We start from the raw sequence: 24,564 nt of genomic DNA on the forward strand, positions 1-24,564 counted from the left end.
CGTACGCGACGATCTGCCACTCTCGTCTCTGCAATCGTTTTCTGTAATGACTTTAGGCACTTGTTCATTTCGCAAATTTCGCCGCCGCCGCCGCCATCGCCACCATTTTTGCTGCCGCCGCCGCCGCCGCCACCGCCGCTTTCCTTTCGTCGTTTAGAACGACAAACAAAGATAAATTCATCGTCAACGACGGCATCGTCAACATCATCGTCGACGTCGTGGTGGCTTTTGTTTGTACGACTAGTGCTCGGTGCGAACAAATCATGCCGTATCTTCTCGGTGCTGGAGGACACGCGTTTAAACTCTCGTTCCAGCACAGCATAATAATGGTTCATAACTGAAAATGACTTGTCCAGGAGTCCATGTGTGAAATCATTACCAAAGCACATGCTGAACCATAATAACAATAGCCAACATTTGTTAAAGTACAAAGACAAATGCTGCCAACAGTGCAATACGCTATCACTGTTCTCATGGTAGACTAGGAAACGACCTGTCCTAATGTTTTCCTTCTTCTCACAAGACGATGCGTTATGTAGCTTGGATAGAATGTAAACGTATACGTCGTTATCACGTGACATGATCAAACGGTCGTAATTCTCGAAACGAGATAGCCAATTGATCGCTTTGATCTCTCCTTCACCCTCGTTGTAATCGAATTCGATTGAACCATTCGTTCCATCAACGCCGATGCTCTTCCATTCGGCATTCATCAGATCGTCAGCCAATGCGTCCTCGTCGTCGCGAAACGCATTATTGCTGTTGCTGCGATTGCGTTGGCTACGCTTGGTCAACGAGTTGAATGCTCGTGACTCGTACGGAAATACGGGAGACTGCTGCTCAAAATAGGTCGCACAATGCTGCTCCTCGTTCGTAGAGCTAACGTAGAGTCCAATCGACGGACGTACGATTCGCTTGCGCTGCTTGCCGACGTTTGAACTTGCGGCGGCCAAAACGTACTCATTTGTCAAAATGTTACGAATATGGTGCACCACTTGTGAAATTTTGATGCTACGTTGCTCCATGACGCTGCCCGCATCGTTGTTGTCGCTCACCTCGTTTGCCGACGCTGTTACATCCGTGGTCGTATCCGTGGTTGTATCCGCAGCTTCATCGTTACCGAGGTTGCTGCTTGCGCGCGAAACATGATCGCTACTATCGAGTCCGCCACCGCCGCTGATCAATTCGTTCAATTTACTCAAATTATTCGTATTATTTCTTTCGTTCTCTTCTGATTCAGGTTCTTCTCTCGAATTGTCTCCGACGTTTACAGTCCGGTTCACAGTCACATATTGAGCGATTGCGGTGTTTACTCTCGTCAGCACCGAGCGCGATTCAACCAGTCGTTGCAATTGAGTTTGCCGTTTGGTACGAGGTGCTCTGTTGTCCAAAGTATAACAAAGCGCCTGCGGTGGATTTGATCTTAGATATCGAATTTCTCGACATGTTTCCAAACGTAGTCGGAACATTCGGACAAATTCCTCTTCATCGCGACTATGGTGCACAGCATAAACGACTATCGGCGTAATGTCGAAACATGCGACGTAGTCATTAATTGTGTGCTTGAGTGGACTCGAAAGCGGTCACGCAACGAACCAAATCCGAATATCCCCATGATCAAAAGCGATCGATCGAAGAGAGCGCGCGAAGCAACATGTTCGTACTGCTGCTGCTATAGACGAATGCTACATATGCGAATGTGAGAAAAATCATCGCACATCTGAGTAAACGCGAAGTTTTTTTTATTTTCCCAAACCTTTCTCGCGGCAGCAGCGTCCAAGTATTTGTTCAATCTTTTGAGAGCACTTGTTGCAAGGAAACGATCGTTTTCATCAATCCGGCGCGACGTGCAGCAGCTCGATCTAATGCGTCGTAACGACGGGCGCTATCTTCAATCGCGCTGTTATACTCGCTGACCGCATCGATACCGCGTTGTACAGCCCGCCAAATAGTCAACATTACATCATCATTGAACCAAACGATGGCAGAGTCGAGCGACACATTTCGATTCGAAATGCATCGCGCCGCTATGGTTCGACCGATCGGACCGCGTACCGCGTTAACAGTTTCGCGATGCTCTAAAGCCCTACTTTGCAGCCAAAAACGAGCAAATGTTATCAAGTCTTCGATATCGTAGTCCATCGCACCGATCGCTTATCGTCGATCGCCTGCCGGCCGGGCCGCCGTCGGCGGGTTTCATCCGGCTCCAACGACGACGACGACGACGACGACGACGACGACAACGACGACGACTCTGCAGCGTTGATCGCAACTCGCATCGTCATTCGGCGGCCGCTCGGCGGCTTTCACCGTCGCTCTCGTGTGTCATCGGCAGCATGTCATCGTTGAGTCTGCGTCGCTTGCCGCTACAGATCGCCGCAACTGAAGCTCCTTTCTTCGTCACAACTCGACGAAGCTTCAGCATACCACGCAGACGTCTGACTTCGAGCAGTAATTGGTCGCAATCTCGTAACGTCGAAAGACAAGCGTTTACGCTTTCGCGATCGGCCTTTACTAGATTTATCATTTTGCGCATCATGTCTCCGGCAGCGTGCAATCTCTCGCCTGCCCTCATATTCGGTTCAGTGCGTACAGAGGGGGTCCATTTGCGCAACAACTTTACAAACGGTGGATGGCATAAAATAGTACCACCGTTCCTAACACCATCAATCGCTGAATTTGCGTTGGCAGTTCGAGCGCGTCTGCGTATCGCGCGAAACAGATCATCCACCGTGTCGATCATCGAATCACCGCAATTACTGCTGTACAAGTTTCGCAGTGCAAATGAACGTTTAACAGCCAATACTGCTGCTGTTTGTTACCGCTGCTACCATCACCACCACCATCACCACCACCACCATTCCCGCCGCTGCCGCCGTCGTCCAGATTGTTCATTTTTGCGGCGACTTTGACAACGATATGAATCTCATGAAGCGTTATCAGCACGACACGCTCAAACTGGTCGAATCTTTACTTCGAGGAATCGACGATTCACGCGAACGACTCGCGGCTCGTAAATTTCTCTGCAATCGTGGAGATTCGTCGTTGTCGGCAGTAAACGCTACGGCGGCGGCGGCGACGACGGCGGCTGAAGCGACGACGACAACGCTGTTCCGTTGTTCCGAAGATGAACGCGAGGCGGTAGAAAGATTACGGTATGAGTCAATCGTACTTGGCGCGATACTCACGACAACTGCGATTGTTACAACAGTGTTCAAACAGCCAGTTTGCGTATTGGACCTCGCAGCAGCACTAGCCTCATTAACTAAACGACGGTGCAAAATGCAATCATCAATACAGCAGCAGCAGCAGCAGCAGCAGCAATCGCGATCGATCGAGCAACGAGATGTTTTTTGCGCGATCGCGTGTACAGCAAGTAGCGCGAATGCGACCACTGATGTTGTCGCTCTAGAATTAGCAGTTGGCGATACGTGCAAAAAACAACTTTTCGCGCAAAATTAACAATATTGTCTCACGTTGGAGCCCAGAACATCGGTCAAAATGGTGTGTTCTGAGACAAAAGCGACAGTGTAAAAACACGAAACACCGCAACGACGATTATTCACACTGCGAATCGATCGCTTCTTGGTTACATTTGTTTCTCATCGATCATCGCTTCATGCATGTTTACGCTCGAATGGCAATTGTCGATAACGTTGTTGCAGCATCGTACGAGTCAGCGATATTGTCACATCTTTCAGCCAAACAACGAACGATATTTGCACGTCATGTTCGTGTAGCTGTGCGTGAATGGAATCAAAATATGCAAGAGTATAATTTTCTTAGTAGCGATATGTCACGTTTACGGCAACAACAACAATGGCGCACGATCGCGTCATACGAAAGGGGACTATTATATACAACAATATTTGTACCTCGTGGTGATCGTCGAGACTCGGCGGCGGCGGCGGCACCGGTGGACCCTAACGGAGCAGTGACAAGGACACGACGGCGTTCGATTATCGCCACGTTTTCTACCGCTGCAACTTTGAGCAACCATCAACAATTGTATTGCGACGAAATCAACGACGAGCGAGAATGTGACCAAAAGTCATCGTCTTTCAATAATTTCGAATAGCGCGTAGTGTGCACCGCGCAACGATCAGAATTATGATACATTTTTCACATATATGCGCGAAAAGTAGGTGGTTATCAAAGTTCCAATGAGAGCGATCGACCCGGACGAAACCATTCGTTTACCCGAACTACTCACGCATTCCGACGCATATTTGGTAAACACAAAGTACAGAAGACCAGCTAACGCAAATTGAGCGCACACAAAGATCCACACGAATACTAGTTTTATCGCAGTGAACGCTCGCAACGACGGGGATGAAGATTCCTCCTCCTTCGTCGTCGTTGTCGTCGTCGTTGATCGCCGAATTCGACGCGAGGCATGACGATGATCATTTTGTTGTTCATCCGCCATGTCGGATGCTGTGTCGATGAAAAACCGAGTCATGCGATCGTCCACCGACTCATCGAGATCGTTCGATCCGACATCATCGGATGGTGATCAGGTCACCGTTGTGCGCACTTCACGTGCGTCTTGAAACAATTGGTCCACTTTGAGCGCAATCGTTTCGTCAACACTTCGAGAACCCATCCTGCTGCTGTTACCCGCTGTTGCCGCTCACGCGCTTACTAGAGCGAAATTCTATGAATGGCTCCCGAAGGTAACGTGTAGAGGCGTGCAATTTGCTGTCGCTGCTCTGAGGGGATGCAGAACCGACGGGAGCTCATGACGGGACTAATGAGCTCGATTTATCTCGGTCGAGACTGCCGAGTCTCGAAATTCCCCCCTACTACTCCCGAACACTACTACAACGAAATGTAGTTTAGAGGCATGAAAACTGTGCTTCTGACCGATTCCGATACTTTTATAAACCAGCATCATTTTACAGATTTTGCATTGCACAAAATCAACGGATACATTAGTCTGCCTGTCAACTAGTATCAACGTGTCAACGTATATACAATATATATCTATAGTAACAACGTATACGAGGGGGAGAGCGGAAACAGAAAAGAATGTTTTAAAGTGAATATGTCATACTTCTATACATTCTATGATATTCTTTTCGAAGGGTGAATTTCTTTAGAGTACGTATGTATAAAGTTATTCCAACAATCACTACTTTTGTCTGTGCCAGGCTTTTCTATTAATTAAATACATCCATTTTGTATCTTTTTCGCTAGTTCATCTTTTGTAAAAGAAGACATTTTTATGTTATACCGGGTGTTTCAAATCACTCGGGTCACCCGATTTTTTCATTAATGCGACATTTTAGAGAAAAATATTTCAGACAAAAGTTATAGGGCTTTAAAGGATCTATTTACTGACGCTCTAAATTTGATCCTGGAATAACTCTGAAAAGTCCAGTCAAAATTAACATAAAAATCTTAAATGAATACCCCAACTTTTTATGACATCATCTTTTTCTAGCAATTAATTTGAACAACTTTTGTCTGAAAAATTTTTTTATTTACCTAATATTTTTTGAGATATTTCAAGGATAACTTAATAACTTTTTCTCATATTCAGCTCACGATATTTCGCTAACTATTTGTCAGAAGAAAAAGTGGTACTAGACCTTTTTGCTCTATTTAGTCTCAAGAATATATTGTTCCAATAGTGCCCTGAATTTGGTTAATTTGATGATTTTGAAATTTCCAATGTCCCGGGAGCATGACTCGAGACTGCGCCTTATGAGCGGGATCGGGCGTGAGTCAAAGCGCGGTTTGCACGCCTCTAGTAACATGATGTGATCTGATCAGTAGTAGACACGCATGATTATGTCCGGTGTGCGAAAGAAGAAGAACAATGGCGGCGGTAAACGCGGCGGCGGCGGCGGCATAGCGTCCACTCTCAGTAGTGCACTGACTCGCGCGATAACGTCTTCATCGTCTGGTACCTCGGCGACGATGGCCTCGAGCAGAAAATCGTTACCATCGAAGCGAAATAGTGCTAAATGGCGATACACCAATCCGCGATACCGTGATTACTTCACGTACGTGCGCACTATTGAACGAGGCACGCCTCCGTCCGCTGTTGTTTTTCCCTCTGTACGCGAAGAAAAAATCCATCTAGAGATCGAAGCCAACGAGTTTGGTGCGTTCGATAAAAACGTGTTCGATGAAACGCTCCTTCGCGCATTGCATACGTCTTTTCGCATCAACAGTCGCGTCTCTCTCAATCGTTTGAGCGCTCACGCACGCCAACAATTGGCCGGCTCGGGTATCCAGCGCAAGTGGTGCGAATCGTATAAGCATGATCATCACTTGGGTCTGTTCGACGGACGGGTGCCACTATTGTTACGCGTGTGCATAAACGCAAAGGAAGACAATGGCAGTGGCGCAGCCATCACCGCTGCTAAAAAAATGACGACGACGACGATGACGACGACGAGCAGCTATCATCGCTTTCTGCAAGATCGTCACGCAAGACCCGCAGTTTTAGAATTAGGACCGATATTGTTTGCTCGGGAGCGAATCGCAGTTTCAGCTTCTAGCGTGCCTCTATCGAGTCGCAAAGTAGAGTCGTACGAAGGAGAATTCGACTTGGCTGCGGACTCCTTGCGACCAGCGGCCCTTCGACACCTCGGCCAACGTTCAATGTACTATCGCCGTATATACATGGCACATATGGTATTATTCGCTGCGTGTGATACACGTGAGTACGATTACGATCAGGCGACTAACTCGGTTGTCGGGTGACTCAATACACAGTCTGTCCCAGATCCAATGAGACTGGTTTAAAAAAATACAAAGCGTTTATTATTTTGAATTTTTATTCTTGTTTATTCAAAATAGTCTCCTTCTGAGTCAATACAGCGCTGGAAACGTTCAACAAATTTTTCGAAACATTTTTTATACTCATCGGCTGGAATGGCCTTTAAGTATGGCGGTCGAAGTCTTTTGGATAACCGGGATGATATCGAAACGATTTCCTTTCATCGGCAATTTCAGTTTGGGAAATAGCCAGAAGTCGCACGGAGCCAAATCAGGTGAATATGGTGGATGATCGATTACAATAATGCCTTTTTTGGTCAAAAATTCACGTAGCATGATGGCTTTGTGCGATGGTGCATTATCGTGCAACCTTCCGTTTGCCCAAATCTTCGGTCAAAATTCGATAGACTGTGCTTTTCGGTATCCCAGTTTCCTCTTCGATGAGTCTCGCAGACACACAGCGGTCGCTTCGAAGAATTTCTTTGACTTTCTCGATGTTTTCTTCATTGCGAGTGGTTTTTGGCGGCTATGCTCAGTCATCGTCTGCAAGGTCCTCACGACCGTCACAGAATCAGCCAAACCAACGGAAAACCTGTGCACGGGACATACATTCATCCCCGTACACATTTTTTTAGCGTTTCGTACGTTTCTGCACCCTTTTACCCTACCCAATTTAAAAGTTGGTTTTTCGACCGACGTACACAAAGTGACTTTACATAAACCACAGTGAAATATCAACCGAATTCGCTCAAATTTTAAGGTTAAGTAGATTAAGGGTAGAACATTCACCTACCATCATTCACTCATAGATATTGCTGCGCTAAGAACTTTGATGGAACCAGTCTCATCGTATCTGGGACAGACTGTGTAAACTGATTTGATTAATGGACCCCACCTGTTTTTTTTATTTCAGTTTTGCGGGACAACGATCGAAAGTTGATGGTACTAGTTTCGCCCGAACTGCGCATTCTGCTACGCTTGCCAACGTCGCTAAGTGTGATGCTGCATTCCAATTCGCGCGTCGCGTTTCACTATTTGTAACGCAGTTTGCGACGGATCTAACTCGTTACGTGCATAATGGAAAACTGGTCCGCTCATTGCGAGCTCGAAACAACGCTCGGATATTCGCTTCCGGTCAGCGTGGGTCAAAGTGCATTATTTGACGAATTCTGGTCGCTCGATTGTAATCTCGAATCTTTCGTACATCGCAAATTGCGAATCGGAGCATCAACGTAGCGATTCGGTACGATATCCATAATATCGTATCGAGACCGTCGTCCAACTAACTCCACGCCTCAAGCGCCTGACAGATTATAGGTTCTGCGATCGCTCGCTCGTTGCAACGATCAGGATCGACTGATCTCTCAGCTCAAAATTCCATTGGCGTACAGTAGATATGCAAGATACGAACGGGCTCACGATCGTGCGAAACGTCAATTGACATACGAGGATAATGCGCGCTATCCGTTAATTCTTCGCGACACACTGAACGCGGAGCTTCGAATGCCGTTACGCTACGAAAGAGAGCTCACCGATCTCGAGGACGACACGAGCGACTCGAATCTCGGCCTGTGTTTCGAACACCGGCTCTCTTTCTTTGCACTAGCGTGCGCCCATTGCTCCGACGCGAAAACGATTCGTGAAAACGACGACAATCTTCCGCGCGAAGCATGTAACCAATGTGTCTCTCCGTTATCACCGCGTACTGTGCGTGTATCTCTGCGCGCTCGTCTCAACGAATATCACGAGGCATCGTATCATCTGGATCTGGAATGCGAAACATCTCTAACGAGCGCCATCAACACTCCCAGGGAGAGATTCGCTCGTCACAACACTATCGTGGCGGTGCACAGAGCATTGGTGCTTCCATGGCTACGTAAACACTGGCCCGACGGACTGCTGTTCGACGGCCTGCGCTCCGTGCCGCTGAAAGAAGCGCTTGACGAACTGTCGCTGATTCGCGCTGTTACAGGACCGAATTGTATAACGAGAACCAACATGATGCAGGAACTGGCGAGTCGTATCGTGCACCATGCCGAATCGTCGCTCGTTGCCAAACTCAAGTACGATGGCGCTTTTGGTGTCTTGATAAACGGCGCCTTGCGACTCGATAGACGCGAGATTCGTCAATGGCCATTGACGTGCACAACGACGATAGAAGCCGCAGCTCCTTCGGAGGAAGAACGTCGCGATACACCCGTATTATCCGGACAATATGTGTACCAAATTGAAACTATGCGAAACGGAAATATACATTATGCCGATGTTATCACAGAGATTGTATGCATTGGAGATCACGAAGAGTTGCTTCGTACTCAAAGCAACGGTGCGCTCGTGCGTCGAGTCGAGTGTACCGAATACGCTGAAGGAGCTGAACAGCGCAACTCGCTGACAGCGTACGCGGTAACATCCGAAAATCGCGAAACCATCAACGAATGGGCATTTATTGCGTAAGTACTTGTTCAGTGTGGATCGTTGGAGAATCTCGACGCTTTTGTCTCATGTGGAGATATTCTTCGCGAAACCTATGTATCGAACGACACGACTGATGAACTGCAAGCTGCAATCGTGACGCTGCGTTACGATTCGTCAAATAACAACAATCATCGTCACATGAACATGATTCTGCGTCGCGGTGCACTGGACCTGTACAAATGGTGTCAATTGAGCGTCGCCGCAACAACGAACAACGAACAGCCGGTGAACGGCGATAAATCGCTTCGAAATCAAATGACTCAACTCTCTAACCTCCGTCGAGCTGTCGTGAGGTCCGTGTTCGACACGTGCCTCGAGAATAGAATGACTTTGTCGCGTCGTGACTATCTCAGTCGAGTTATCATTCCGGTCGATTTAATATACTCGAATGCCATATTGTGTGATGCGTACGAAATGTAGGAAATGCGCGGCTACACGTCCGCTACCACTGATAACGACGTCGCCAATATCTTGTTGATCAGTCGACCCTTTCAACTACCCTACGAAATTGCACGGCTGCTGAACGAATATGACTCTCCGCGCGCAAATATTTCGACCGATGGCATTCTGATAAATGCGCAAGCGCATCACGGTAATCTTTTGTCATGGTGTTTCACATGCGCCAACACGTACGAAAAGATAAAATTGCGGCAGAGCGTCGAGCTGATCGTGTCGTGGGACTTGAACGAATTGCGCTCTCACGAAATCGTATTGGCCGTGCGACGATACGCCACATCAAACGTTGTCGCGACTGATGGTTCGAGCATCACAACTTTGCAATACACGGTTCAATCTCGTCGACTGATCACCGCGTGGCAACAACAAAGCTCGTTACTCATTGTAGAAAATGTCTCGGAGATGATGACTCTCGATACTACTGTCACTGCGAGCGGTGCCATTGATCGATTGGCCGAATTCGAATACGTCGCGCTCGGAACGGTGCGTTTCGTTCGATGGCGCAACGATAAAGACGAAGCCGATTCAACCAACAAAGTCATATGGTCTTGGAGAATATAAAATTTCCAATATGTGCCGAACGCCAAAGTTTGTCCAGGCGCCAAAAGCGACCACCGCTATCTCATGTAAGAAAAAAAGAACAAATAAACTTGCAATAATATGACATCTTTGACTAAGTTTGTCCGTTAGTTCCTATCCTCTGCGTGTAGAACGAAATAAAAGGTTTTGCAGATTCGCGGAAAACAACTTGACGCGCAGTTTTTTTGACTAAACCCTTTGAAACGACGACGTTCGTATCAACGACTGACATCGTACCTACTGTCGTTGCGCGCCGTTGCTCTCTTTCATTCTCATACTCACGATAAACCAAACGAAACGCAGTCCGCTTTTGTGTTCGCCCAAGCGAGAATTTAGCACAATTATCACCAAGATGTGCAAGATCACATCCTGTTCCATGGTTATTGCGCAGCTAGTCGAGTGAGTGACTTCAGAAATGCTCCGTATTATAGGTTAGGTTCCGATATACACTTTTCGCATCGCTCGCGTTCGCTCACGCGTCGTTCGATCAAGTCGAGTCGACCGAACGAAGCGCGAGATCGCGCAGAAAACCACACGTTCTATATATATATTTTCGAAAATACCGGAGTACAGAGCAGTAGCCCCTGGTCCTATTGTACCTCTGACTGCTCTGTACTACGGTACGTACAATAGTATCGGCGCGCGCCCGACACGGCTAAGTACGTGTTGGAAAATTGCACAACTTGCACAGTAGAGGGGGAAGCTTTGCTTGTTCATTGGTCACAGTGGTGGAAAATCACAGTGGTGGGGGAAATTCCGCTAATCAGGTAAAATTTACCCCCACCACAACGCCAATCGGAAACTTTAATGGAACGCTGCGCGACGTCTTACTGTTGTGATTTGGATCGCGATATTGGCGATTTTTGATGCATTTCGCGCATGTAGCAAGGAAAATAAACAATGCGAGAGATGCACGTCAGCCTTGCTGAGTCGAGGTGGCCGTTTTCTTCCAGGAGTCGGAAGATGAAACGACCGATGCGAGAGATGCACGTCAGTTTTGCCGAATCGAGATTTTCGAATTTTTTCCAAGAATCGGGAGATAAAACGATCGATGCAAGAGATGCTCGGCAGCTTTGACGAAAAGAGCTATTTGTTTTTTTTTTCGAAAAAGGGGAATGAAACGAACTATACGAGAGTTGCCCTTCGGCTGTCCCGAAAGTCTCCGTACATTCTCTTTGAGCGAGATTCGCTGATGGGGGACAAAACGGGCGATGCGAGAGATGCTCGGTTGCCTTGCTGAGTCGAGGTTTTCGTTTTTTTTTTCTTAGAGGGGGGGAGAGAAAACGAACGATGCGAGAGTTGCCCGCCTGCCTTGTCGAATCGAGGTTTTCAAATTTTTTCCAAGATTCTGAAAAAAAAACGAAAGTTGCGTGAGATACCCGGCAGCTTTGCCGAATCAAGCTGTTTTTTTCCATGAGGGGCGATGAAACGGACGACGCTAGAGATGCCCGTCAGCCTTGCTGAATCGAGTTATTCGTTTTTTCGAAGAGGAAGGATGAAACGAACGATGCGAGAAATGCCCGGCTACCTTGCTGAATCGAGGTGTTCGTTTTTATCCGAAGATGGGGGATGAAACGAATGACGCGAGAGAGAACGGCAGCCTTGCTGAGTCGAGGTTTTCCTTTATTTTTCAAGGGGAGGGGATGAAACGATCGATGCGAGAGATGCCCGTCCGCCTTGCCGAATCGAGGTTTCCGAATTTTTTACTAGAGGGGAGAGAAAACGAGCGTTGCGACCGATGCCCGACAGCTTTACCAATTCGAGTTGTTCGTTTTTTCCAAGAGGGGAGAGAAAACGAACGCTGCGAGAAATGCCCGTCAGCTGTTTCGAGAGTTGCAGTACATTTTCTTTCAGCGAGATCCGCTCAGGGGGGGGAGAAAACGGACGTTTCGAATGATGCCCAGCTGCCTTGCTGAGTCGAGTTGTTCGTTTTTTTCCTAGAGGGGGGGAGAGAACGAACGATTCGAGAGACGCCCGGCTGCCTTGCTGAGTCGAGGTGTTCATTTTTTTCGAAGAGGGGGGGGTTGGATGAAACCAACGATGCGAGAGTTACCCGTCGGCTGTACCGAAAGTCGCTGTACATTTTCTTTCAACGAGATTCTCTCAGGGCAGGGGGGAACGAACGATGTGAAAAATGCCCGTCTGCCTTGCTGAGTCGAGTTGTTCGCTTTTTTTTCCTAGACGGGAGATGAAACGTACGATGCGAGAGATGCCCGGCAGCTTTGACGAATCGAGCTATTCGTTTTCTTCGAAAAGGGGAGATGAAACGAACGATGCGAGGGATGCCCGTCAGTCTTGCCGAATGGAGATTTTCGTTTTTTTTTCGAAGAGGGGGGGGTGAAATGAACGATGCGAGAGATATCAAGCTGCCTTGTTGACTCGCGGGGTTCCTTTTTTTTCCTAGAGGGGGGAGAAAATGAACGATGCGAGAGTTGCCCGTCGGCGGTTTCGAAAGTCGCTGTACATTTTCTTTCAGCGAGATTCGCTGAGGGGGGAGAAAACGAACGATTCGAGAGTTGCCCGTCGGCTATACCGAAGGTCGCTGTACATTTTCTTTGAGCGAGATTCGCTGAGATGGGAAAAACCGAACGATGCGAAAGATACCCGTCTGCCTTGCCGAATCGAGATTTTCGAATTTTTTCCTAGAGGTTGGAGAAAGCGGACCATGCGAGAGATGCCCGTCAGCCTTGCCGAATCGAGTTCGTTTTTTTCGAAGAGGAAGGCTGAAACGAACGATGCGAAATATGACAGGTAGCTTTGCTGAGTCGAGGAGTTCGTTTTTTTCCGAATATGGGAGATGAAACAATCGATGCGAAAGATGCCCGGCAGCCTTGTTGAGTCGAGGTTTTCGTTTTTCTCCTAGAGGGGGGGGAGAGAACGAACGATTCGAGAGATGCCCGGCTGCCTGGCTGAGTCGAGGTCTACGTTTTTTTTTCGAAGAGGGGGGGATGAAACGAACAACGCGAATGTTGCCCGTCGGCTGTTCCGCAAGTCGCTGAACATTTTCTTTCAGTGAGATTCGCTGAGAGGAGGGAAAACGTACGATGCGGGAGATGCCCGTCTGCTTTGCCGAATTCAACTTTTCGTTTCTTTCGTAGAGAAGAAATGAAACGAACGATGCGAGATATGCCCAGCTGCATTGCTGAGTCGAGGTGTTCGTTTTTTTGCCTAGAGGGGGGATGAAACCAACGATGCGGAAGACACCCAGCTGCATTGCTGAGTCGAGGTGTTCATTTTTTCCGAAGAGAGGGGATGAAACGAACGATGCGGGATATGCTCGGCTGCCTTGCTGAGCCGAGGTGTACGTTTTTTCCTAGAGGGGGAAGAGAACCAACGATTCGAAAGATGCCCGATTGCCTTGCTGAATTGACGTGTTCGTGTCCGGCAACTTTACCGAATCGAGCTATTCGTTCTTTTTTCCTAGAGGGAGGGATGAAGCGGACGATGCGAGAGATGCCCGTCAGCCCTGCCGAATCGAGTTTTTGATATTTTTTTCAAGATTCGGGTAAAAACGGACGAGGCAAGAGATGCTCTTTGCCTTGCTGAGTCGAGGTGAACGTTTTTTTCCTACAGGGGAAGAAAACGAACGATGGAAGAGATGTCCGTCAACCTTGACGAATGTCGCTATACAATTTTTCTTCAGAGGGATTCGCTGATGGAAGGAGAAAATGTACGAAGACGAGCGTGACTTCAGAACTGCTCCGTATTATAGGTTAGGTTCCGGCATACACTTTTCGCATCGCGTTCGCTCGCGCGACGTTCGATCGAGTCGAGTCCACCGAACGAAGCGCGAGATCGCGCAAGAAACCAGCCGTTCTATATATGTTACGGAAAATACCGGAGTACAGAGCAGTAGCCCCTGGTCTTATTGTACCTCTGACTGCTCTGTACTACGGTACGTACAATAGTACCAGCGCGTGCCTGGAACGGCTAGGTACGTACTGGAAAATTGTACAACTTGTGCAGTAGAGGGGGAAGCTTTGCTTGTTCATTGGTCGAAAATCAAAGTGGTGGGGGAAATTCCTCCTATCAGGTACAATATACCTCCACCACGGCGCCAATCGGGGACTTTAACGGAACGCTGCGCGACGTCTTACTGTTGTGACTTGAATCGCAATATTGGCGATTTCTGAAACAAATTGCGCGCATGTAGGAAGGAAAATGAACAATGCAAGAGATGCCCCTCTGCCTTGCTGAGTCGAGGTGTTTCTGCCCAAGAAGGGAAAGAAAACAAACGATGCGAGAGATGCCCGTCAGCCTTGCCGAATCAGGGTTTTCGAATTTTTTCTGCATTCGGGAGAAAACAAACGATGCGAGAGATGCCCGTCAGCCTTGCCGAATCAGGGTTTTCGAATTTTTTTCCAACATTCGGGAGAAAACGGACGATGCGAAAGACGCACGTCAGCCTTGTCATATCGAGGTTTTCGAATTTTTCCAAGATTCGGGAGGAAACGAGCGACACAAGAGATGCCCGTCAGCCTTACTGTGTCGATGTATCCATTTCTTTTCGAAGGAGGGGGGCATGAATCGAGCGATGCGAGAGACGCACGTTAGCCTTGCTGTATCGAGGTTTCGAATTTTTTCCTAGAGGGTGTTGAATCGAATGATGCGAGAGATGCACGTCAGTCTTGCCGAATCGAGGTTTTTTAATTTTTCCCTACATTTGAGAGAAAACGAACGATTCGAGAGATCCCCGTCAGCCTTGCTGAGTCGAGATGTCCATTTCTTTTTCTAAGAGGGGGGAGGGGGGGCGATTAAACGTACGATGCGAGAGATGCCCGTCAGCCTTGCCGAATCGAGGTTTCCGAATTTCTACCAACATTCGGGAGAAAACGAATGACGCGAGAGATGCCCGTCAGCCTCACCGAATCGAGGTTTTCGAATTTCCTCCAAGAGTCGATAGAAAACCATCGATGCGGAAGACGCACGTCAGCCTTATCGTATTGAAGTTTTCGAATTTCTCCAAGATTCGGGAGGAAACGAGCGACACGAGCGATGCCCTTTATTCAGCTTTGCTCGAGGTGTTGGTTTTTTCCAAGAGGGGGGATAAAACGAACGATGCGAGAGATGCCCGGCTGCCTTGCTGAGTCGAGGTGTTCGTTTTTTTTTTGCCTAGATGTGGGAGAAAACAAACGATGCGAAAAATGTTCGGCTGCCTTGCTGAGTCGATGTAACGCTGACGTTTCCTTTTCGAAGAGGAGGGATGAAACGAGCGATGCAAGAGACGCACGTCAGCCTTACCGAATCGAGGTTTTCGAATTTTTTACAACATTCGGGAGAAAACGAACGATACGAGAGATGCACGTTAGTCTTGCCGAATCGGACACTGCATGTTTTTCTTCAAAAAGATTTCGATGAGGAGGATGAAAACTAACATTGCGGGAAATGCCCATCAGCCTTGCCGAAAGTCGCTGTACATTTTTTTTCAGAGAGGTGCGCTGCTGGGAGGAGAAAGCGAATGATGCGATAGCTGCACGTCAGCCTTGTCGAATCGAGCCCTGATTGTTTTTCTTCAAAAAGATTTCGATGAGAAGTTGAAAACGAACGATGCGAGAGATGTCCGTCAGCCTTGCCGTATGTCGCTATAAATTTTTTTTCATTGGATTCGCTGAAGGGGCGGAGAAACAGACGAAGCCGTGCGTGACTTCAGAATTACACCGTACTGTAGGCAGTCTCGGCATACACTTTTCGCATCGCGTTCTCTCGCGTGTCGTTCGATCGAGTCGAGTCGATAGGCAGCGCAAGATGGCGCAAAAAACGACCCGTTCTACATATGATACGGAAAATATCGGAGTACAGAGCAGTAGCCCCTGGTCCTATTGTACCTCTGACTGCTCTGTACTACGGTACGTACAATAGTACAGGCGCGCGCCTGGAACGGCTAGGTACGTAACGAAAAGTTGTACAACTTGTGCAGTAGAGGGGGAAGCTTTGCTTGTTCATTGATCGAAAATCAAAGTGGTGGGGAAAATATCTCCTATCAGGTACAATATACGCCCACTACGGCGCCAATCGCATTTTCGAATCTTTCCCAAGGTTCGGGAGAGAACGAACGATTCGAGAGGCGCACATCAGTCTCGCCGAATCGAGGTTTTCGAATTTTTTCCAAACTCCGGGAGAAAACGAACGATGCGAGAGATGACCGTCAGCCAGGCTGAGTCGAGAATCCCGTTTTTTTTCAAAGGGGGGAGGGGGGGCGGATGAAACGACCAATGCGAGAAGCGCACGTCAGCCATGTCATATCGAGGATTTCGAATTTTTTCCAAGCTCCGGGAGGAAACGAACGATTCGAGAGATGCATGTCAGTCTTGCCGAATCGAGATTTCCGAATTTTTCCATGATTCGGGAGAAAACGAGCGTTACGAGGCACGCACGTCAGCCTCACCGAATCGAAGTTTTCGAATTTTTCCAACATTTGGGAGAAAGCGTACGATACGAGAGGCGCACGTCAGTCATGCCGTATCCACGTTTTCGATTTTATTCCAACATTCGGGAGAAAATAAACGATGCGAGAGATGCCCGTCAGCCTTGCCGAATCAGGGTTTTCGAATTTTTTCCAAGAGGGGAGATGAAACGGACGATATTAGAGATGCCCTTCGGCTGTCCCAAAAGTCTCCGTACATTTTCTTTGAGCGAGAATCGCTGAGGGGGGACAAAACGAACGATGTGAAAGACGCCCGTCTGCCTTGCCGAATCGAGCTATACGTCTTTATCGAAGAGGGGGGATTAAACGAACGATACGAGTAAAGCCCGGCTGCCTTTTTGAATCGAGGTGTTCGTTTCTCTTTCCTAGAGGAGAGATGAAACGACCGATGCGAGAGATGCCTGTCTGCTTTGCCGAAACGAGGTGTTCGATCTTTCTCTTAGAGGGGGGGGATGAAACGAACGGTGCGAGTAAAGCCCGGCTGCCTTTCTCAAACGAGCCATTCGTTTTTTTCCTAGAGGGGGGATGAAACGGACGACGCTAGAGATGCCTGTCTGCTTTGCCGAATCGAGCTCTTCGTTTTTTTCGAAGACGGGGGGGGGATGAAACGAACGATGCGAGAGATATCCGACTGCTTTGCCGAAACGAGGTGTTCGTTCTTTTTCCTAGAGGAGGCATGAACCGAACGATCCCAGATATGCCCGGCTGCCTTGCTGAGTCGAGGTGTCCGTTTCTTTTTGCTAGAGGGGGGAGGAATCAAACGATGCGAGAGTTATCCCTTGGCTGTCCCGAAAGTCTCCGTACATTCTCTTTGAACGAGATTCGCTGAGGGGAGACAAAACGAGCGATGCGAGAGACGCTCGTCTGCATTGCCGAATCGAGCTATTCGTCTTTTTCGAAGAGGGGGGATGAAACGAAGGATGCGAGAGATGTCCGGCAGCGTTGCCAAAACAAGGTGCTCGCTCTTTTTCCTAGAGGGAGGATGAAACGAACGGTCCCAGATATGCCCGGCTGCCTTGCTGAGTCGAGGTGTTCGTTTCTTTCTCCTAGAGGGGGGATGAAACGAACGGTCCCAAATATTCCCGTCTACTTTGTCGAATCGAACTATTCGTCTTTTTCGAAGAGGGGGGATGAAACGGAGGATGCGAAAGACGCCCGTCTGCATTGCCGAATCGAGCTTTTCGTCTTTTTCGAAGAGGGGGGATGAAACGAAGGATGCGAAAGATATCCGTCTGCCTTGCCAAAACGAGGTGCTCGCTCTTTTTCCTAGAGGGGGGATGAAACGAACGATCCGAGAAATGCCCGGCTGCCTTGCTGAGTCGAGGTGGTCGTTTCTTTTTCCTAGAGGGGGGAGAAAACGAACGATGCGAGAGTTGCCCTTCGGCTGTCCCGAAAGTCTCCGTACATTTTCTTCGAAAGAGATTCGCTGAGGGGGGACAAAACGAACGATGCGAAAGACGCCCGTCTGCCTTGCCGAATCGAGGTGTTTGTTCTTTCTCCTAGAGGGGGGGATGAAACGAACGGTCCGAGATATGCCCGGCTGCCTTGCTGAGTCGAGGTGGTCGTTTCTTTTTCCTAGAGGGGGGAGAAAACGAACGATGCGAGAGTTGCCCTTCGGCTGTCCCGAAAGTCTCCGTACATTTTCTTCGAAAGAGATTCGCTGAGGGGGGACAAAACGAGCGATGCTAAAGACGCTCGTCTGCTTTGCCGAATTGAGCTACTCGTTTTTTTCCTAGAGGGGGGACAAAACGAACGATGCGAAAAGCCGCACGTCTGCCTTGCCGAATCGAGGTGTTCGTTCTTTCTCCTAGAAGGGGGGGGGATGACACGAACGGTCCCAGATATGCCCGGTTGCCTTTCTGAGTTGAGGTGGTCGTTTCTTTTTCCTAGAGGGAGGAGAAAACGAACGATGTGAGAGTTGCCCTTCGGCTGTCCCGAAAGTCTCCGTACATTTTCTTCGAATGAGATTCGCTGAGGGGGGACAAAACGAGCGATGCTAAAGACGCTCGTCTGCTTTGCCGAATCGAGCTACTCGTTTTTTTCCTAGAGGGGGGACAACGAACGGTGCGAAAGACGCCCGTCTGCCTTGCCGAATCGTGGTGTTCGTTCTTTCTCCGAGAGGTGGGATGAAACGAACGGTCCCAGATATGCCCGGCTGCCTTGCTGAGTCGAGGTGTTCGTTTCTTTCTCCTAGAGGGGGGATGAAACGAACGGTCCCAAATATTCCCGTCTACTTTGTCGAATCGAGCTATTCGTCTTTTTCGAAGAGGGGGGATGAAACGGAGGATGCGAAAGACGCCCGTCTGCTTTGCCGAATCGAGCTTTTCGTCTTTTTCGAAGAGGGGGGATGAAACGAAGGATGCGAAAGATATCCGTCTGCCTTGCCAAAACGAGGTGCTCGCTCTTTTTCCTAGAGGGGGGATGAAACGAACGATCCCAGAAATGCCCGGCTGCCTTGCTGAGTCGAGGTGGTCGTTTCTTTTTCCTAGAGGGGGGAGAAAACGAACGATGCGAGAGTTGCTCTTCAGCTGTCCCGAAAGTCTCCGTACATTTTCTTCGAGTGAGATTCACTGAGAGGGGACAAAACGAGCGATGCGAAAGACGCTCGTCTGCTTTGCCGAATCGAGCTACCCGTTTTTTTCCCAGAGGGGTGACAGAACGAACTGTGCGAAAGACGCCCGTCTGCCTTGCCGACTCGTGGTGTTCGTTCTTTCTCCGAGAGGTGGGATGAAACGAACGGTCCCAGATATGCCCGGCTGCCTTGCTGAGTCGAGGTGTTCGTTTCTTTCTCCTAGAGGGGGGATGAAACGAACGGTCCCAAATATTCCCGTCTACTTTGTCGAATCGAGCTATTCGTCTTTTTCGAAGAGGGGGGATGAAACGGAGGATGCGAAAGACGCCCGTCTGCTTTGCCGAATCGAGCTTTTCGTCTTTTTCGAAGAGGGGGGATGAAACGACGGATGCGAAAGATATCCGTCTGCCTTGCCAAAACAAGGTGCTCGCTCTTTTTCCTAGAGGGGGGATGAAACGAACGATCCCAGAAATGCTCGGCTGCCTTGCTGAGTCGAGGTGGTCGTTTCTTTTTCCTAGAGGGGGGAGAAAACGAACGATGCGAGAGTTGCTCTTCAGCTGTCCCGAAAGTCTCCGTACATTTTCTTCGAGTGAGATTCACTGAGAGGGGACAAAACGAGCGATGCGAAAGACGCTCGTCTGCTTTGCCGAATCGAGCTACCCGTTTTTTTCCCAGAGGGGGGACAGAACGAACTGTGCGAAAGACGCCCGTCTGCCTTGCCGAATCGTGGTGTTCGTTCTTTCTCCGAGAGGTGGGATGAAACGAACGGTCCCAGATATGCCCGGCTGCCTTGCTGAGTCGAGGTATTCGTTTCTTTTTCCTAGGGGGGGACGAACGAAGCGAGAATTGCCCTTCGGCTATCCCGAAAGTCTCCGTACATTCTCTTTGAGCGAGATTCGCTGAGGGGGAGACAAAACGGGCGATACGAAAGCCCGTCTGCTTTGCCGAATCGAGCTATTCGTCTTTTTCGAAGAGGGGGGATGAAACGGACGATGCGAGAGATGTCCTGCTGCCTTGCTGAGTCGAATTGTCCGTTTCTTTTTCCTAGAGGGGGAAGAAAACGAACGATGCGAGAGTTGCCCTTCGGCTGTCCCGAAAGTCTCCGCACATTCTCTTTGAGCGAGATTCGCTGATGGGGGGACAAAACAGACGACGCTAGAGATGCTCATTTGCTTTGCCGAATCGAGGTTTCCAAATTTTTTTCAATATTCAGGAGAAAACGAACGAGGCGAAAGGTGCTCGCCTGCCTTGCTGCATCGAGGATACCGTTCTTTTCCGAAGAGGGGAGATGAAGCGAACGTTGCGAGAGATGCTCGTCTGCCTTGCTGAGTCGAGGTGTTCGTTATCTTTCCGAAGAGGGGGGGGGAGATGGAACGAACGATGCGAGAGATGTCCGGCTGCCTTGCCGAAACGAGGTGTTCGTTCTTTTTCCTATAGGGGGGGGGATGAAACGAACGGTCCCAGATATGCCCGTCTGCCTTGCGGAGTCGATAGTCGTTTCTTTTTCTTAGAGGGGGGGAGAAGACGAACTATGCGAGAGTTGCCCTTCGGCTGTCCCGAAAGTTTCCGTACATTCTCTTTGAGCGAGATTCGCTGAGGGGGGACAAATCGGACGACGCTAGAGATGCCTGTTTGCTTTGCGGAATCGAGTTATCCGTCTTTTTCGACGAGGGGGGGATGAAACGAACGACGCAAGAGATGTCCGGCTGCCTTGCCGAATCGAGCTATTCGTTTTTTTCCTAGAGGAGAGATGAAACGAGCGAGGCGAGAGATGCCTGGCTGCCTTGCTGAGTCGAGGTGTTCGTTCCTTTTTCCTAGAGGGGGGAGAAAACGAACGATGCGAGAGTTGCCCTTCGACTGTCTCGAAAGTCTCCGTACATTCTCTTTGAGAGAGATTCGCTGAGGGGGGACAAAACGAACGATGCGAAAGATGCCCGTCTTCCTTGCCGAAACGAGGTGTTCGTTCTTTTCGAAGAGAGAGAATGAATCGACCGATGCGAGAGATTCCCGGCAGCTTTGTCGAATCGAGCTATTCGTTTTTTTCCTAGAGCTGGGATGAAACGAACGATACGAGATACGCACGTAAACGTCGCCGAATTGAGGTTTTCGAATTTTTTCCAAGATTCAGGAGAAAACGGACGATGCGAGAGATGCACGTCAGCCTTGTCGAATCGAGCTCTGCATGTTTTTTTTCAAAAAGATTTCGATGAGGGGCTGAATACGAACCATGCCAGAGATGTCCGTCAGCCTTGCCGAATGTCGCTGTAAATTCTTTTTCATGGGGTTTCGTTGAGAGGGGGCAGAGGAAACGGACGAAGTCATGCGTGACTGCAGAATTACACCGTACTATAGGCAGTCCCGGCATACACTTTCCGCATCACGTTCTCTCGCGCGTGGTTCGATCGAGTCGTGTCGATCGGCAGCGCAAGATCGCGCAAAAAACCACCCGTTCCACATATGATACGGAAGATACCGCAGTACAGAGCAGTAGCCCCTGGTCCTATTGTACCTCTGACTGCTCTGTACTAGGTACGTACAATAGTACCGGCGCGCGCCTGGAACGGCAAAGTACGTACCGAAAAATTGTATAACCTGTACAGTAGAGGGGGAAGCTTTGCTTGTTCATTGGTCGAAAATCAAAGTAGTGGGAAAATTTCTCCTATCAGGTACTATATATCCCCACTATGACGCCAATCGCGTTTTCGAATCTTTTGCAAGATTCGGGAGAAAATGAACGATGCGGAAGATGCACGTCAGTCTAGCCGAATCGGGGTTTTCGAATTATTTCCAACATTCGGGAACGATGCGAGACACGCCCGGCAGCTTTGCCGAATCGAGGTTTTTGAATTTTTTCCAAGATTCGGGAGAAAACGCGCGATTCAAGAGATGCCTGTCTGCCTTACCAAATCGAGGTTTTCGCATTTTTTCAAGAATTTTGACAAAACGGACAATTTGAGAGATGCACGTCCGCCTTGTGGACTCCAGGTGTTCGTTATCTTTCCTAAAGGAGGGAGAAAACGAACAATGCGAGAGATGCACGTCCGCCTTGCCGATTCGAGGTGTTCGTTATCTTCCCTAGAGATGGGACAAAACGCAGGATGTGAATGACGCAGACCAATCTTGCCGAATCGAGGTTTTCGAAGAGGTGGAGGGGGGGGTGAATCGAACGATGCGAGAGATGCCCGTCTGCCTTGCTGAGTCGATGAATCCGTTTTTCTTCGAAGAGGGGGGGGGGTGAATCGAACGATGTGAATAACGCACGTTATCCCCGCCGAATCAAGGTTTTCGAATTTTTTCCAAGATTCGGAAGAAAACGCGCGATTCGTGAGATGCCCGTCTGCTTTGCCGAATTGAGCTATTCGTTTCTCTCGAGGAGGAGGGATGAAACGAACGATGCGAGAGATGCCCGGCCGCCTTGCTGAGTCGAGATGTTCGTTTTTTTTTGCTTAGAGCGGGGAGAAAACGTACGATGCGAAAGTTGCTCGTCGGCGGTTCCGAAAGTCGCTGTACATTTCTTTGAGCGAGATTCGTTGAGGGGGGAGAAAACGAACGATACGAGAGTTGCCTGTCTGCCTTGCCGAATCAAGGTTTTCGAATTTTTTCCAAGATTCGGGAAAAAACAAACGATGCGAGATATAGCTGGCACCTTTGCCGAATCGAGCTATTCATTTTTTTCGAATAGGGTGAATGAAACGAACGATGTGACAGATTGCCGCCAGCTTTGCGGAATCGACCATTCGTATTTTTCGGAGAGGGAGGACGAAACGAACGTTGGGAGAGATGCCCGTCAGCCTTGCTGAGTCGAGGTGTTTGTTTTTTTTTGCCTAGAGGTGGAAGAAAACGGACGATGTGAGAGTTGCCCGTCGGCTGTTCCGAAAGTCTCCGTACATTCTCTTTGAGCCAGATTCGCTGAGGGGGGACAAAACGGACGACGCTAGAGATGCCTGTCTGCTTTGCCGAATTGAGCTATTCGTTTTTGTCGAAGAGGAGGGATGGAGCGGACGAAGCGAGAGATGCTCGGCAGCTTTGCCGAATCGAGCTATTCGTTTCTCTTTCCTAGAGGGAGGAATGAAACGAGAGATGCCTTGCTGCCTTGTTGGATCGTGGTGTTCGTGTTTTTCCAAGAGAGGGGATGAAACGGACGACGCAAGAGATGCCTGTCTGCTTTGCCGAATCGAGCTATTCGTTTTTTTCGAAGAGGAGGGGGATGAAACAAACGATGCGAGAGATGTCCGGCTGCCTTGCCGAAACGAGGTATTCGTTCTTGGTCTTAGAGGGGGGATGAAACGAACGGTCCCAGATATGCCCGGCTGCCATTCTGAATCGAGGTGTTCGCTTATCTTTCCTAGAGGGGGGATGTAACAAACGATGTGAGAATTACCCTTCGGTTGTCCCGAAAGTCTCCGTACATTTCCTTCGAGTGAGATTCGCTGAGGGGGGACAAAACGAGCGATGCGGAAGACGCTCGTCTGCTTTGCCGAATCGAGCTACTCGTTTTTTTCCTAGAAGGGGGACAAAACGAACGATGCGATAGACGCCCGTCTGCTTTGCCGAATCGAGGTGTTCGTTCTTTCTCTTAGAGGGGGGATGAAACGAACGGTCCCAGATATGCCCGGCTGTCTTGCTGAGTCGAGGTGGTCGTTTCTTTTTCCTAGAGGGGGGAGAAAACGAACGATGCGAGAGTTGCCCTTCGGCTGTCCCGAAAGTCTCCGTACATTTTCTTCGAAAGAGATTCGCTGAGGGGGGACAAAACGAACGATGCGAAAGACGCCCGTCTGCCTTGCCGAATCGAGGTGTTTGTTCTTTCTCCTAGAGGGGGGGATGAAACGAACGGTCCGAGATATGCCCGGCTGCCTTGCTGAGTCGAGGTGGTCGTTTCTTTTTCCTAGAGGGGGGAGAAAACGAACGATGCGAGAGTTGCCCTTCGGCTGTCCCGAAAGTCTCCGTACATTTTCTTCGAAAGAGATTCGCTGAGGGGGGACAAAACGAGCGATGCTAAAGACGCTCGTCTGCTTTGCCGAATTGAGCTACTCGTTTTTTTCCTAGAGGGGGGACAAAACGAACGATGCGAAAAGCCGCACGTCTGCCTTGCCGAATCGAGGTGTTCGTTCTTTCTCCTAGAAGGGGGGGGGGATGACACGAACGGTCCCAGATATGCCCGGTTGCCTTTCTGAGTTGAGGTGGTCGTTTCTTTTTCCTAGAGGGAGGAGAAAACGAACGATGTGAGAGTTGCCCTTCGGCTGTCCCGAAAGTCTCCGTACATTTTCTTCGAATGAGATTCGCTGAGGGGGGACAAAACGAGCGATGCTAAAGACGCTCGTCTGCT

At 49.1% G+C, this 24,564-nt stretch overlaps 1 protein-coding gene across 1 annotated transcript; it reads left to right on the forward strand.

The window, feature by feature from the left end:
* The first annotated feature begins 6,079 nt into the window (after positions 1-6,079).
* LOC112588678 (uncharacterized) lies at positions 6,080-10,274 on the forward strand. The gene is made up of 2 exons (XM_025299351.1): positions 6,080-6,673; positions 7,646-10,274. Exon 2 carries the CDS (start codon positions 8,236-8,238, stop codon positions 9,184-9,186), a length of 951 nt encoding a protein of 316 aa, XP_025155136.1. The 5' UTR covers positions 6,080-6,673; positions 7,646-8,235; the 3' UTR covers positions 9,187-10,274.
* The last annotated feature ends 14,290 nt before the right edge of the window (positions 10,275-24,564 follow it).

This window comes from Harpegnathos saltator, unplaced genomic scaffold (assembly GCF_003227715.2).
Source record: "Harpegnathos saltator strain DR-91 unplaced genomic scaffold, Hsal_v8.6 scaffold268, whole genome shotgun sequence".
NCBI classification, from domain to species: domain Eukaryota; kingdom Metazoa; phylum Arthropoda; class Insecta; order Hymenoptera; family Formicidae; genus Harpegnathos; species Harpegnathos saltator.

Excerpts from the sequence above, each read along its gene's own strand:
- LOC112588678 (XM_025299351.1), top strand. The coding sequence starts at position 8,236 with ATGCCGTTACGCTACGAAAGAGAGCTCACCGATCTCGAGGACGACACG.